General features: G+C 41.6%; 1 protein-coding gene across 4 annotated transcripts in view; it reads right to left on the reverse strand.

Moving 5' to 3' along the window:
* Positions 1-16,752, reverse strand: part of E2F3 (E2F transcription factor 3) — a 42,123-nt gene that overhangs the window by 13,256 nt on the left and 12,115 nt on the right. Inside the window, exon 1 of one of the 4 annotated variants that reach the window (XM_033512033.1) lies at positions 15,783-15,806. The exons of the other annotated variants lie outside the window; for them this stretch is intronic. Within the exon in view, the coding sequence (XP_033367924.1) occupies positions 15,783-15,791 (9 nt within the window). The 5' untranslated portion in view covers positions 15,792-15,806. Of the gene's footprint in view, positions 1-15,782; positions 15,807-16,752 lie in introns of those variants that run through there. 4 annotated transcript variants of the gene reach the window in all.

Here is a 16,752-nt window from a genome sequence, read left to right on the forward strand (position 1 = left end):
CGTGGGAAGACTAGGTCAAAGGAATACAATTAGAGATAAAAGAGAATCTCAAAACCAGGTGTGAGAAGGAGGGGCAATGCTTAGGACGTAAAATCCAGAGATTTGCAGCTCTCTCCATCAGAACAGCAACTTAGGTTTGGATTATACATCAAAACTTTTTGTCTCAACTTGCTTGCAAGACACAAACAACAGTATTTTGCCTCTGTTTTCGTGGTTAAAGACTCGTATAAGTTTTTCCCGTGAACTTCAAACATTCAGAGAGAACACAGACAGCATCCTCCTTTGGCTGCACAGAGCAGCAAAAACCTGCCTGCATGCACTAGGGCTGGTACAAACAACACACTCTTGTCAGGCTCACCTGCAACGCTGCACCTACAGTGTAGGGCTAGTGAAAAAAATACCACATGACAGAGAGAGCTCTACAAGATAGCTGGGTTTTAGGGTACAAAGCACACAGGAAACCTGATAGATGTATAGAGCAAAATATTTTAGTGGAGTTTAAAAGATCCTGATTACTGACAGGCAATTTTAGGAAACCCTGAGGAATGTTTAATTTCAGGCCAGATGTTACACGTCACTCAGCAAGTGCTCGCTTCCCCTTCCTGTTTTACAAACTTCATAACTGATAAGATGTAGGACTGAAGTATTCTCTCAATTTCTTCTTTCATGAATTACAGACTAAAGATTTCCTAGCGCTGTTTTGTTTGCACTAGAGATCTTTGGTGACTCACAGCTTCTCTCCCATCTCCAAAATTATTCATAGTGCCTTCCGATATCTGACTTTTCTTCAGAAATCTCAAGATCTGTGATCAGCAGAATCAGTGAGCCTTTTAAAAAAAATCTCGATTTGTGTCATTAATTTTTGCTACAGCACTATATTCATTATTTGTACTATTTATGCAAATTAGTATTATTTGTCCTTACTGCACTACTTGATCAATCATAACATGCCCAACCATCTGACATGGGATGAGGGACCTGCTAAGAAGAAAAAAGCCAAAAGACACCAGTACAAAGCATCACAAATGACAGGGACAGATAGGAGGCAAAGGGACTAAAAATTTCTCAGTGACATGAAATGCAAGCACAAGAAATGGGAAGTCAGATTCTTTAGAGAGACAGTGAAAGGAGCACAAAATACATGGAACTATGAGACAGGTAAGCCACAAACTGATACATTCCAGCAAGAGACACAAAAGTAACAGGAAAGCATCCCATTAAGCTAAACCAGACACCTACCTAACCCCTTGCTCCAGACCTAAAAATTGTGCCATCAACTGATTTAATTCAAGTTTCTCTTCCAATACTATGAGCAATCCCTGGTATAGACACCATTATAGACCACTGTTCAGTGCAGACCACTAAAAACTTGGTGGCATCTTGAGTCCTGCGTAGATTTGCCCTTTCAGCTTCAATACCATTTTTTTTAAAAAAAAAAAAAAAGAAACCCAAATAGCTACTACAATAAACATTAGAGGCAAACCCTCAAGAATGTCTTTAATAAGAACACTTGTCTCTAGAGGAAAATAGTTTTAAAACTCCTAGGATAATCTAAGTATTTTCAAGTACACAGGACCTAATGCAGTTTACTTTACAATACTCGGTCTCATGGATTAAGCTCCAAGAGGAAGTTGGAGGCAGGTATACTTATATAGAAGAGAAGGATCAAATATAGTAGTAATTAATTGAAAAAAGGGATGGAAAAGGTGCAAATAGGAAATTATAGCCCATTCCCTTTCATGGGCTGGTTTGACTTCATGGCTACCTGGGTCTATCAGGCTGCTGACACCACCCCTTCTGCATCCTCCCTCCATCCCTGCTTTCCTGGTGCAGGTAGCACCTGATTGATGTCCTCATCAGGCCCCACAGAAAGCTGGTTCAAGAGGTCCCTACCAGCAGTAACTCAGTCCTGCCTCAAAACAGAAATGATTTTTCTGCTGGGTTTTCCCTAGTGGGGGGATGAGCATGCGCTGAGAGCTGCTGAGAAGTGGTGTGACACCCACCCATGCCCCTTGGGGCACCAGATTGACATTTGAGCAGATTCTCTGTCACACAGCAATCAACTGCAGCTCTTGGGGAAAAAAACTGGCAGCAATTAGAAATAATAATAAAAAAAAATATTTCAGAGTGTTACCTTGTAACAGACAAATAAGTGCTAAGCATCAGGAAAGAGCCAGCCCAGGGTTTTGTCAAGGTAGCAGAGCACAGTGCCCAAGTGGGGCAGACACCAGTTTTTGAGGACTGCATCATATCCAACCAAAGCCTTAGTTTCTCTGAGAATTATATTTTTGAGGGGAAAAGCAGCAAAACACTCTCTCAATCTTTTCAGTGATAAAATCACGGAGAATAACTTGCCAAACTAGGCACACTGAAATTCGTCCTTCTAGATGTCTCTCAGCTTTATTACTGGGCACAAGTTAGTTGAGCTGCTTGCAAGAGACAGACCTAAGAAAAATTACGTTACCTGTGCTACCTTCTGGAAATCTTTTGTCTGAAATATTGCTGCACCCATTAGGCTTCAGCAAGCACATAAAACTTGTCAGAAGAATGATCTGAGTTGGGCATATTCCACTACCCCAAAACTCTAAATTTAATTTAGAGTTAAATTTTGCACTTTGGAAAAGAGCAGTCAGTACATTTTCACTACAAGTGTGAAGTGCCAAATTCCACTTCAAACTCCTGTCACAGCTCTTGGGTGTCCCAGGCTCTGCACATTCCATCTCCTTGGAGGTCCTGAGACATATCAACATCCTCAGCTCCCCTAGCAGGCATTCAAAGGTGTATTTGAGGAGCAGCAGTCTGATTTAAATACAAAAGGACAAAAGTTGACCTCAGAATGAGAACAAAAGTAACCTAGGATAAAGCCTGCTGAGATGGGGACAGAAGATAAAAACTTATTTCAAAAAAAATGGGATGAGGAGCTGAAAAGAAACTCCAGTTTATGGTCGACTGGGCTGGAAAAACAGGAAGATTGGAAACGAAGAAGCATGTCAAGGAATAAATTGTTTGTATTAAGTGATAGCTGACAGTGAATTAAGCAGCAAGTCAGAGAAATGTGTCTTAGGGCTCAGCTGTGGGTGTCTCAGAGCCAGGAGTAAGATGGGCAAGTTAATCCAGGGACGATGACTAAGCCTGGCATAGTCTCTAGAAGACATTACAATTGCTAGGGGCAGATAACACGGCAGCTTTTCTGTGCATCACCACAATGCTGATATTACTGGGGAGGGGATGCAAGCCTTTCCAGCGAGCACAGATAAATTTTGCCTGCAGCAAGGAACCCATAGCATGGGTTCTTTACCTATCCCCACACACTTTGCACAGGCTTTCTTCTTCCACATTTTCTAAATTAAGCAGTTGCTTAAAAATACAATTTAAAAGCTGAGGTTCTGGAGGCATGTACTGTAGAAAGCTGTTCCAGAGGTCAGGAGCTGCAGAGAAGAAAGCAAGTATATTACATGAAAGGGTAAATTAAACTGGAGCTTGATGAGGAAGGAATACAAGGGAAAAAGCAAAGGGAAAAAGACACCTTGGGGTGAATGCAGAGAAATATTCATACACTAAGGAAATGTCTCCACTGAATGAAGGGATACAGGCTGAGCGTTTAGAACACACTCAAACGAACAAACCCTGGTATGTGGAGAGCTATGAGTGTCTGCCAGAGGGCTGCACCCAGCTGAGGGCACAGCAAACATTCGGGAAGACTGGAAAATAGGGAGAGGCACAGAGAGGAAAGCAGAGGAGCTCTCAGTAAGGAAGGGTCAGCTCACAAGCAAAGAAACACCCAAGGTCAGCAAAAAGATGCAAGAGGAGCATCAGAGTTCCTGCCTTCAAAGTCCTACTGACAACTCATTTCCTCAACAGAAATAAAATTTGCAATTCAAACTCCTGGAAAGAGAGGGATTCCATCTTCCATGAAGAAATATTTACTGCAGTGGTCAGATACTAGTAATTTGTACCATACTACCCTTGGTTTCAGTAGCTAACTCTGACAGTACAAAACATTTAAGAGGAGGTTAAAGGAAAGAGTAAGAAAATAAAGAAATAGCTGGGAATTAAACTATTTTTATGCAAAAGACAACAAAACGTGTCCTTAAAAGGAAAGTTCTGTAAGCCCTCCTAGGTCTTCCCTATGAAAAGTAGGCAGTCCCGTACTAAGGAACAAGATCAGGAATGGCACTTTTAATGAAAACATGACCTCAAAATTCAGATTTACTCATAGCCATTCATAAGACTGAGGTAAAAGAACACAAAACAATATACAAAAATAGTGCCTTAAAAATCAAATACATCGTAAAATCAACAAGGCAGAAAAGGAGTCTGAAATAATAGCTACTTATTCATCAGGATTATTAGCTGAGTGACAAGCAGCTTTTATTTAAAGTAAAATTTAAAGAATCTTTTTAAAGCAAATGAAAATACAGTTTACAGAAATCATCCTGATCATTCTAACCAAACACAAAAGCCCCAAAATGTCTTCTCATAAAACAGAAACTTATTTAAAAAGGACCAAAAAGTACTTTCTATTATAAGCAATTTCTAACTTATCACCTTATTTTTCAGCTTATGATAGTTTTGACTGAAGGAAATTCTTCTCTAGTTCTTATATTCAAATTATTAATTCAGCTACAGTCAAATGGTTTGTTTTTAATGTAGATGAATAGTAAAAGAAAATCCCTTTTATATGTCTTGATTTGGTTTATAATTCAATATAATTCAAGAGGCGCATCACAGTTACCAAATTAAATGACATTCTGATCATATGCAGCCTCTCCCCATTAGGTATTTAACAATGAGGGCTGAAGGCTGATATGTTACTCTGGTGAGGTTTCTTTCAAGGCCTAATTAACCCATCCTATTTCTAATCAAATTTCCATTTTCATGATCCTCTCAGAAGTATCCAAGAGTCAAGGAAGCCACGAACTGTAAGCACTTAAAGATGAAACCACATGACTTTTATTTAGCTCCAAAAAGTTAAAAGTGTGGGTGGTCAACTTTCAGCAGCAAATTCTTGTTCGAAAGTGGGACCCAAGCCAGAGGAACTGAGTGACGGCTTTCCCTTGTCAGGATGAATGTGCAGGAAGAAGCAATGCAAGCGCCATGAGTGCCTCCCAGTTGTCGCTGCAGAACATCCCACAAAGCCATTTCTGACACCCACAGAAAGGAATACATCAGCTTTCAGGCACGCTCAGCGGTTTGAGCAAAGCTAGCTGGCTCCCGTGGTGGTGGCGCTGCGCATCGGTGCCACCCCAGTGAGGCACTTCATACTCTCGTCTCCAGCCTGGCTGAACAGAAGAACCTTGTCAATGGCCTTTAAATGAAACACAGTGGCCTGAACCAAATCAAGAAAGTACTGAAATGTAGCAATGAAAAATGGTGGTTTCTCCCTACACCTGCACAGCAGGTCATTTTTACTGAAGCAGGATTATAATCTTAATGTACTAATTACCTTTGATTTTCATTCTGATATCGCATGTGACCTGGCCTGCCCTCTGGCCAGATTATCTCACAGCCACCAATGCTAACATAATTCTGACACCAAGGTAAGTGGACAACCCTGTTTGACATCAGTCATTTTAGGCCCATAGATCTACTGGAATGCCATGGGACCAGCCCCACACCCCAACAGAACTGTACTCAGCATAGTAGCCAGTGGCAAAACGTGCAGCTTATCTTGTTTTCCTGCTCTGCTGCAGCACTTCATATTTTCTTTGCACTAAAAGAGGAAGGACATTACAACGGTTGTGCAAGACATAAACCAAAGCATAAGCCACGTTTCTGGCCTCAAACCAAGAGAATTACACCTATGCTGTATAGGAAATGAATCATCTGAGATCTTTCTTATTGCAGTTTTTCCACCAAATACGAAACCATTACTTCTTACTGGAAGCAATGGCTTTGCACTGTACTAAGGTTGAAAGCTCCAGTTACCACTTCATGTTGAAATATGAAAATTCAGGAAACTGCACCCAGTTTTCATCTCAACTGCTACACTGCCCAAGGTGAGGAGCGAGTGTGTCTCTGGGCAGTCCTGAAACACCTCCATGCAACCCCCTCATCCCAACAGCTGCCAGGGGCTGAGCTGCACCTGCTGGGTTAAGGTGGAAGCTGCAGAGACGAAACTTCCTGAAAATGTAAAGACAAACAGCCAACCCTCACATGCAGAAGCGCGGCCAGACAAACCAACATGTGGGGTGTGGAATCCTGACCACAGATTTTTGGGGGTGTGTCTGGATGCAGCAGGATTGTTTCCCTCCCGTTCCCTGGTTTCTAACAGGCTCTAACACCAGCCTCATCCTATAAACCGGTGTCTAAACTAGCAGCCCATTTGCCTACCCCATTCCCAAAGACACCGCCTCGGCAAGGCTGCTGCCCCCAGAGTAGAGCTTGGGGATTTTCAGTTGTGGTTCACATCAGTGATTTCTCACTGTGCACATCCTTTGAAGAAAACAAGATTGTCACAGAACGGGCCTGATGCTGAACTTGCAAACTCACGGCAAGCAGCTAGTGGTGGGTGGAGAACACGATGGGACACAAACAGAGAGGGGACAAGATGTGACAGCCATATAAGAGACTTCTCAGTGTCATTTCTTTATATTGCATTTATATGTAACAGTTCCACCAACATGGGTCCACTTCTTAAGTTACACATTGAGATCAAAGTAAGCCAAATAAGGAAGTGATAGTTCAATTCACATGGTGTATGATAGGGCACTACATCTCTGTGTGGCTTCAGAGCTACTTTCAGCCCTTCAGGAGACTTTCAGCCTCCTGACTAGCAAGGCTAAAGTCAAGCTGGACCAAGGGAAAGAAATCTCTCCTATCATTTGATGGTTGATCCCAAAGAAAATCCATTGCAAAGTAAATCTGTCTCAAAATACATCCTAGAGCTATTTTTGTCTTTTGTATTTAAGGATTATTTTTTATTTTAAAAGTCATTAACTTCAAAATAAGATTGCAATTGGATTTGTTTCACTGAGTGGCTTCTACTTTATGTGTGGAAATTAGCATGGCTACTTAGAAAACAAAAACTTTCAAACACTGTCAGTTGTCTGCCAAATTGTCTATTAAACAAACAAGCCCTGAGACTGGGGGAGGAAGCACAGAGAGCTGGAGAATATAATAAGATGAACTTCCTTGTAGGAAATTCCAGTAAATGCCATGGAACACTAGATAAACAGGTTAAAAATTAGTAGCAGCATTCCAAGCATATATATATTGACACAGGAATCAGGAAAAGTGTTATTCCTCACTTACAAAACATACAGAATATTGTGATAAACCTCTCTAGGAAGATGTAATTAATTAGACTGGATACATACAAAGTGAAAAGTGAGAAGAGGAGCAATCACAAAGCCACAGCAGAACTATCTCAGTGTAGGTGCTCTGTAATGGTGCAAGATTGGGCTTGCTTTACAAAGTTCTCTCACTAAACTGCCTGCCTAAGCCACAGCATCTTGAGCTTTGTTTTCCTTGAACACAGGATATGTACAAGAAAGGACAATGTCTGTGGAATTTCACAAATGAAGTTCCTGGAGTGCAAGTTTTCATGTCTACACATGTTTGTGGTTTGTGATGTCCACCCTGGTACCCCAAACCTTCCTGTACTCCATACAAAATAGCCATACCAAGTTATACCAGAGCAGTGCCAAGGGACTGCATCACTTCACTCACTAAGAGGTGATTTACAGGGAATCAACAAAATTGTACATTCTTTCAAAAATTAATGGCAAAAAGAATATGTATTTAAATAATTCAGAAACTACAGCAGAGAGCTACAAACTAACAAGGTAGAAAGTTTTAAAATACTCAGTTGCACATGAGCATTAGTATTGTATTCCCATCTCCAAAGCAGGTGAATCCTTCCTTAAAAAAGGCCAACACCTATCTTGACTCCCTATTTTTAATTCACTGCCTGAGGTACAATGGCTCTTACATCTATCTACTTTTTCAATTAATGTGATTAGTAATGAGAAATCAGATCTGAGGTAGCAAAACTTTTTATTTTGGAGTATTTTCTTAACCCAGTTCCCCCAAGCATAAAACCATACAGCAGGATTCCCCAAAAGTAATAAATGGACTTTGAATCCATTTAGTGTGATAAAAATATTATCTAGTTTTCAAAGGTCACTGTGCAAGTTGACAAAAAACATTCAGAAGACCAAGGTGAGATGCAACGATTTGCATTTACAGAATCAGACAATGAGAAATAACATGGGTTCCTAAGCATTTACTGCAATACAGGATAGTGCTGTGCATTGTGTAAATTGTGAGAGTACTAGTCCACTTTAGGGAAGTCTCAATATTGTTCAAACAGATTAACCCTGATAAGTTATTTTTGCACCTACAATTAACTATAATGCTGACCTTGCACAAGAGATCGATTCATCATTTGCAAAGTATAGTTTCAAAAATTAAATTACCAGCATTGCATTAAAAAAAAATCCTTACATAACCTTGATGAAGTTAACACAATAACCTCTTCCACATACCAGAGCTCAAAGTAACAAAAATAAGTGCCCAAGAAACAGGAAAACACAGTTTACAAAAAGCAGCTATTCCTAGAAGCAGTCAGAAAGGAGACTCCAGATTAGCAGAAAGTTGCAGAAATAGATAAAAGATTACAAGAAGAGACCAAGGGAGAGAATCACAGATAACAGGGACCTAAAGACCAGTTATGGCTGGCAGCCTCCTCCACCCCAGATCTGGAGCTGGTACTGCCATCAGAGGCTTCTCTTCAAAGCACATTTCTTTGACTACAAACTGAACTTGGTTTTCACCTAGCCTGGGTTGCTAAACTCTAGAAACTGATGATTTCCTCCCTCCCCACATCAAGGTAGGCAACTGCTGCATTTACTTTTATTGCACAGGTCAGTTTGGCAACAGTTTACACAGCTGAAATGGCACAGAGATAGCCAAGTTCCTGATGTTTTAAATGCTGTGTAATGTCACAAAGAACAACTGCACATTCTACCTTGGCAGTATTTTATCAATCCATCAGCCCCACCATGGAGCAGAACAACCTGAGAGTGCTGGCAAAATGATGACAAACTGATTTCAAACAGGGAAGTTTTACTTATTCTCATTGACAGAGAGGGAATAAAACAAAAATTACAAGATGGCAGCAGGCCTTAAGTGAAGTGAATGAGTGTTTGTAGACTATATAATTTCCTTCTTCACATTTAGGAAAATTCTGTCATGCACAGGACAATCTAAAACAACTGATGTGACAGCCCAATTTTTACAAGACAACAACCAAAACAGATGATTTTCCAGGGAGCTACAGGCAATTAATTTCTAGGGGAAAAGACATTAAAGTTGCTGCTCTTTCTCAGATTATATACGATATTTTCAAAAAGTTATCACTTTTGGCTTTGGTGAAGCAGAAAATCTTCAGTCATACAGCCAGGCAAGGACTTGAACCTACGTGAAACCTGACCCACACCAGACACGATCTGTCCCTTCTACTTTGTCTTCTTTCCAATGTATTTCCTAAACTAAACATCTTGAGATGACTTCTCCAGAAAAATTAGTAGCACCCTGAAGTCTCAAATTTTAAAATGAAGTGAATTTGCATTTTTCTCTCTATTCTACACTTTGATGAAAGAAAAGAATCTGACTTTCTAATATGACCTCCTACATATCACAGACCCTAGTTGCTGTGCTATTGTAGCCAAGGATAAGAATGCAATTTTAGAATCTTTGTTATGAAAATGAAATGAACAAGCACCTGTCAGGAAGTAACACGAACACAGTTGCTCCTACCAGAAAGCAAGTAGAAGGATTTGCTAACTTCAAGGCTGTTCAGAGTTGAAATTACAAAGCATAACTCTACAGAGAAATTACAGCAAAACAGTCATTGTGTCAGAACTTGAAGGCATAAACATTATTTTTCTCTCACTTAAAATAAAATCTAATTTCCACTTTGAGTTTGCATTGTTTAAGCTTTCAATATTAAATTCTCAATGTGCTCAAGTTCAACAACTTAAAAAGTCCTTTAACACCGGAATCATCTCAGAAAGTGGCTGAGGTGAGAAAACACCTCTGGAGATCATCTAGTCCACCTGCCACTGCTCAAAGAGAAGGCAACTAGAACAGGATGCTCAGGGCTGTATTCAGTTGGGTTTTTAATATGGCCAGTGAATACAACTCCACAACCTAAGAGACCTGTTCCAGCATACCAGGATGCTGTATAATCTTCTGTTTAAATGGCCTTTCTTCATTTCAATTATTGCCCATTGGCTTTTATCCTGTCGCTGACCACCACTGAGAATAGTCTGGCTCCATTTTTTCACTCTCTCCCATCATTTAACCACCTCCAGGCTCAACAGACCCAGCTCTCTCAGCCTATTCTTATATATGAGATGCTCTGAGCCTCTAACCACTGTCACAGTCCCTCACTGGACCTGTTCACCTATGTCCATGTCCTCTCATAATGGGGAGCCCAGAACTGGAGCCAGCATGTCAGCTGTGTCTCACCAGGGCTGAGCGGAGGGAAAGGATTGTCTCACTCTGCAGAGCTGACTTACAGCAGGTTTGTCCCAGCCTGATCTGGTACCTGGAATTATTCCTCTGCAGAGGCAGGACTTTGTACTTCCTTTTGCTGAACTTCAAGTGGTTCCTTGAGGGGCTTGAGCCCCTTCCTCAAGCCCATCAAAGTCCCTCTGGACAGCAGTGCACCCATCAGCTGTATCAACTACCACCCCCGATTCTGAATCTCCTATCAGTCAAGTCAGTCATTAATATTAATTTCATAAGCAAAATATTGCTTAAATTGCACTGAAGAGCATTTTCTTCCAACCTCAAATAATTCATGCTGCCCTATTTAACAGCATCTTCTAATTTCAAGATCTTTCCCTTACAAACACTGTACAGAATAACATGGTATTTTAGGTGTCAGTCACACCAAAACTGTTGACTGAGACAAAAGTATCCCCACTCTTATTTGATTTTTTGTACATGCCAGGATGCAAGGCTCAGTTCCATCACCTCTCAGCGTTGTGCTGGAAGCTGGTGTGCAGTTGACTGTCCACTACAGATTTCTGAGAAGTGCTGCTTTCCAGGATACAGGCCCCCTTTCATAAGGCATGGCTTGCATTCCCTGTGCTCTGGCACACAACTTTGCCTCTCGCCCTATTAAAGACAGTGTGTCTGAATGTGCCTACAGAGCAAGTTGTGAGAGTTCCATTATCATTTACTATTCTGCTGGCAATCACTATCAGTAACAGTTTTTTTGTTTACTTCTGCAACAATGATGAAAGCACTCCATTAGTATTGGGATTAGTGCAAATACTCACTGGAATCAATCAAAAGGACTCTTTCCCTGTTACTTAGCCAATTTTTTAAACCAATTTCATATTGACAGTTACTTTTGTTAATCAAAATGCTTTACAAAATTAAACACATTTTCTATCAGCCTCATTCACATGTTGGACAGTTGTACCTTTGTTAACTTCTAGCTTTCAGCAGGAGAAGAAGGGTGAAGGTAGGAAGAGCTGGCTGTGGGATACTGCTGGTAAACACTTTTGGAAATACCACAGGCACTCTTTGCAGTGCTGTATACAGAAAAACTCCATCCTCATAATTGCACACTACTTAAACCCAACAGTAAGGTTAATTTCAAGACTACTGGCCATCCCAAATATTCTGGAAATTTTATGGGCACTGGCACAAGGCTGGAGGAGCAAAACATTAGCAGAGGTGTAAAAGAACACCTGGATTGAAAGCAGAAATCTGTGCATCTATTCATGAGCTTTAATTTCTATTCATTGTAGCCTAAAGTTCAGAGAAAGTCCATTTGGCTTCTTGTACTGTGGTCTTCCCCCTCTTTCCCTTTCTGCTACCTGTCCTGCTGTACAACCATGCAGCTATTAGAAATATCCTGTAGGCAAAGGATAGCTAAATGGGATTTTCCAGAAGCCTGGGGAAGTCTTCCAGTGGAATCTAGCACTAAAATATCACCTATTAAAGGCTGCACTAAAAATTCCTTTCTTTAAATAACTTTGAAGAGAGAAGAAATCTATCTACCCAATTCAGGCCCATGGATTCCTCCCCAAACATACCCTAATCTGTTTGGAAGATAGATGACCACATGGTTTAATTGTGCCTTCATCACAGAAGCCACAACTTTCTCTCTTATGATCAGTACACCTTGATCATTTACATTTTCAAATGCAGTCCCACTTATGAGTCATCTTTCCCTCCTCTCACACACACTTTTCAGTCTCTCCTCTTCATCCTTTTCCTCTTGTTTTAGTAAAAGCTGTAGGTAGGGCGAACTAAAATAGCAAGTTTCACAACTGGACATGAGACAGCCTTAAATTTAGATCAAATAAGCCCTTCAAAAGAACACAAGAGCTCTTCATGCAGACAGATTTATAAAAGCTACATATAATTATGGAAAGGAATAGGAATAAAAATAGCTTGTGGACGATGCCCTCTCTCAACAATATATGGATAGGAAGGAGGACAGCTTTCTTCTCTTAAGGAAAGGTAACTTGAGGCAGCCGTGGGAAGCCAACACCAGCCCATAGGCTTGCTAGATTGCTAAAAATCCTTAAGCGTGAGAGATTCCCATAGAAACCTTCATTTTCTACACTAATTGTTTTCCCAACCCTAATTCCAAACTGTAATCAAACTGTAAAGCTAAGATTACCCCAGAAAACTTGACTACATCTCACTGAGACTGCAAGTTCTTATCCAAGCTAAAGCAAAGACAGTCTTGGACAAAACCTGCTTTGCCAGTCATCGCTTTGTCTTGGAAGTCTAAAATTCAAGAAAACACAAAAACCTGTTGTCTTGCCTTGACATCCATAACTCCTACCCATTCAACAGGCGCCTGCTGATGATAGCAGCAAGAGTCGTCTTACTCCCGACTTTCCTCCCACGCTTTGCACTGGCAAGGAGCCCTCATGCACTCTGTCCTGACTTGGAACGAGTTCTGCAGCCTGGTCCTACGCTTTCCTCCGCAAACTGGAAATTTTGTGTCCACTTCAGGTAAATACATTTTATTGAATTAAATACAAGAAAGTAAATATGGCAGAGTTACAGTGCTCCTTGTGTAAAACATTGACTTCCAAGATAAACAGGAATGCTACACAGCTTTCCCATATTGCTATCCTGCAAGAGTTTCAATGCACAATGGTGCTAAAGAAAGTATCGGGAGAAAGATGGAAATTTTGGCAGCTGCTGAGAGGAGAACTAAGGCTACTGGCAGTGGGAAGCATGTGTAAGGATTGCAAGATAAACACATCAGACCTTTTTCGCAAGTAATCAATAACAAAATAGTTATGTTTGAAATCAGACAACAGATTAAAGTGTAAGTCTTATTTCCCAGCCCTGTGAGTTACAGGCTGTCTCCAGAGTTAGTTCCGCACTGGCTGAGTTTGTAGTGGAGGTTTGTTTGTAGTGTAGTTTGTTTGTAGAGGTTTACTTACAATAACAATGATACAACCTCTTTTATGCCAAAACTGAAATTCAGCAGTATATTCTGGTCACAAAGGCAGAATTCTGTTGTAGCATGGAATAAGCAGGGCACTGGGGGCTCTCAATGCCACACAGGTTGGCTCCACCTTGCCGTTTGAGGGACAGAAAGGAGACTTCGCTGTAATTGCATTTGTGAACCTCAACCTTCCTTGGCCAACTTCACATGTGACTGGCATTCACTACCACCCATCTGACCAGAAGCCCTATGAGCCTCCCCACCTCCATAAACTAACTAGACCCTCAGTTGCTGCAGCTGCTGATTGTAAAAGCCAACCATTACCTCTGAGGATTTTGTGATCTTTCATGCAAGACCACAAGTCCTTTACTTTCACCTATTAACAATCAGTCACACTAAAGCCCTGTTTAGAGCTGTAGCTGTGAGACTGTACCTGCCAGAGCAGCACAGCCAGTCTTTCCTCTGGAGGTATATTCTGATTGTGATAGTGATTGCCAAGAAGGCCTCCAGTATTGCAAGCTCACTACATACATAACTTCTAGGCACAAATTACATTTATATCTTCACCTACTTCAGTGCCAGCCATCAGACTGTAATTAAATTACATGTAACCTGGGAGCCTCAGTCAGGGGCTGGAAGACATGAGGCATGGTGCAAAGAAGCACTGAGCACATTCCTAGTTTAAGCAAATAAGGCTTTCCTCCATGAACAGAAGTTGTTTCCAGCCATAGTTACTCCTCCATGTGCTCACAAACCCACTATACTGCCCCCAAGCCCTTCAAAGCTGGAGATGGGGAGAACGTGGAGTTCCCTCCAGCCCTTGGGCTCTGCCGGCCAGGCTGCAGCAGCTGCACACCCTCAGTAACCCAAGCAGTGAATAGCGGCACAAAAGCTGCCTATTTCTTTACAGAGCCATCTGTTAGGGCTTCGTTCCGCACAACTCCACTGGCTTCCAGGAGATGCTGAGGTCACACACACAGTGAGGCTCTTGGTCTGCTGCCACTCCAAGCAAGCATCCCCGTACAGGGAGAGGGCACGGCTGGGGGCAGCCTCTGCCAGCCTCCTCCACCCTAACCACGCGGCCGGCTGGGCCAGGAAGCTCCCTGTGCTGAAAACTAATCACTTGGCCAGTGTTAGCTTTCAGCTGGAGCAGCCCCCGGTCTGGCAAGCACTGAGGTACGAGGGCAGGCGCCAAAGCAGGGAGGGAGGGAGGGAGGGCAGCATGACCCTATTTGTGGTGGCACCAATTTGGATCGCTGCAAGGTGACTGTGAAACCACATCCGCAAAGGGTGTCCCAGGATTGTTCCAGGAAATCCCCTCTGTTACAGACAGCACTTCTACTAGCACAGACCGAGTTCCCAAATCATCCTTTCTTTCCTATCCCATGAGGCAATTAAGGCTATTCTGCCTATGAGAGGATTACATTTCATTTCCAAGAACGAGCAGATAGGAAACAGCAGGATATTTTAGTGTCCAAGACAGACAGCCATTCTTGTGCTGCTGAACTGAATGAATACAGCATGTTGATCTAGGGCATGATGGTGAGGACCAACGGGAAAACCTCTATCCCTCAATAACCTCCTGCAGAAACCCATCATGACTGAACCACTTTGCATTTCAATCCCTGCATGAAGCTAGTGACCACCTGAAGGATCTTGACATGATATTTAATCCTCTTCTCCATGTTATTATCTTCAGATATACCCAAGTTTACCAAGCAGCACAACTTGCTCAACAGCATGTGACTACTGAATTAAAATGCTGAAAGTAAGTCTTATCATATCTACCCTAACAGAGTATCCTCAAAGTTTAACATGAAAGAAACTGGAACCATCAGTTAATAATATTATCACTCTTTCCTCACAGCAGAAAACAAGGAGAAAAAAGCTAATCAAATACCACCACCTTTCTTCCCCTCTACTATTGCTTCTCCTAACATTGACCACATTTGTGGTTAAATGCAGGGAGTCAAACTTCCTATAAGCAGTGTTGTTACGGTTCCAGATTTCCACTGTGGTTCAGCTGTATCACAGCTCTGGAAAGGCAAACTGGCACGTGCTCAAACCGCCACCTTCCCTTGTTAGGGTGAAAAATTTCCATATTGTGACCCTAAAAGGCTCTTTACCTGAATCACCTTGCTGGCCTGCCTTCTAAGATTAAAGATCTTAACAATGAACTTAAAAAAATCACTTTGATGAAACTGATATTCTGGATAAAAACACTCAGTGAAAATACTGATGCAATTTCATCACGCTACAGGAGATGCTTGTAGACAGTTAAAATGTACCTTCCCATTAAGACAATACTTTTAATTCAAGGTTCTGGCTGGGAAGATCACTGCACCTGCTCCATGCTGGGGATCCTACCCACGCAGTCATAGAGAGGCACTCAAAGATGAGGCAGAGCAACATTGAGGACAAAAAGCATCATCTCTCAGGGAGAGGCGAAGTACTTCTAGAAAGCATTCAGCATTACTCTACAGAAGAAGGAACAATACGTTTTCATACGATTTGATCAACACTAACTAAAAAGACAGAGCTGAATCCAGACAAAGAATCTGACATCAGCTTTTCAGGAGGAAAACAAACCTTCCAGGACCAATACAGGCAGGCAGGCTATTCCTAATCTCCTAGGCATGCCACACTTGCACTTTCAGTGGGAAAGCCGGGATAGCTCTGGTGGGCAAGTACATTTGCTGGGATCTTTATGCCACCCCTCTTACATCATTGCACTATTACACAAAGTTCCAGATCTGTCGGCTTTTTCCATTTCACATGGTATTGCCATCCAACAGGTCAATAAGGCAAGCTCAAGTATCTGATATTTTTAGCTAGATATACTATAGCACCTCACAGATGCCACAAGTTTTCTTCCTGCAAGGTCTGAAGGCAATTCCCCCCTTCTCTGCTGCCGGCTGAGCAGAGTTTGGGACCTGCTCTTCACATGCTGAGGCAACTGAGCTTTTTAAACAGCTGGGAAATCCACATTTCTCCACTTCATATGAAGTACTTAGAACAGATATAATCCCTGTCTAATACAACTGATGCTGCTTCCCCAACTTGGAAGAAGTAGGTTGAAATTGGCATTCAGGCCATCAAAAGAGTGAAAGGGCAGTCAAAAACCTCCAAAACTGAACAAATCTTAAGGGGAAAGAAAATACTTAAATTCTGATCCTTTCTTACTGAAGACATAATAACTCTTGATTCACTTCAAAACAGAAAGACCTGATTTTGGCCTTAGAGAAATGAGTCCATCTTAGTCTCTGCATTGCAGATGAGAACAATCACATTTTTGCTTGCTCTGTCTTACCACT

Source organism: Parus major, chromosome 2 (genome assembly GCF_001522545.3).
Source record: "Parus major isolate Abel chromosome 2, Parus_major1.1, whole genome shotgun sequence".
NCBI classification, from domain to species: Eukaryota; Metazoa; Chordata; class Aves; order Passeriformes; family Paridae; genus Parus; species Parus major.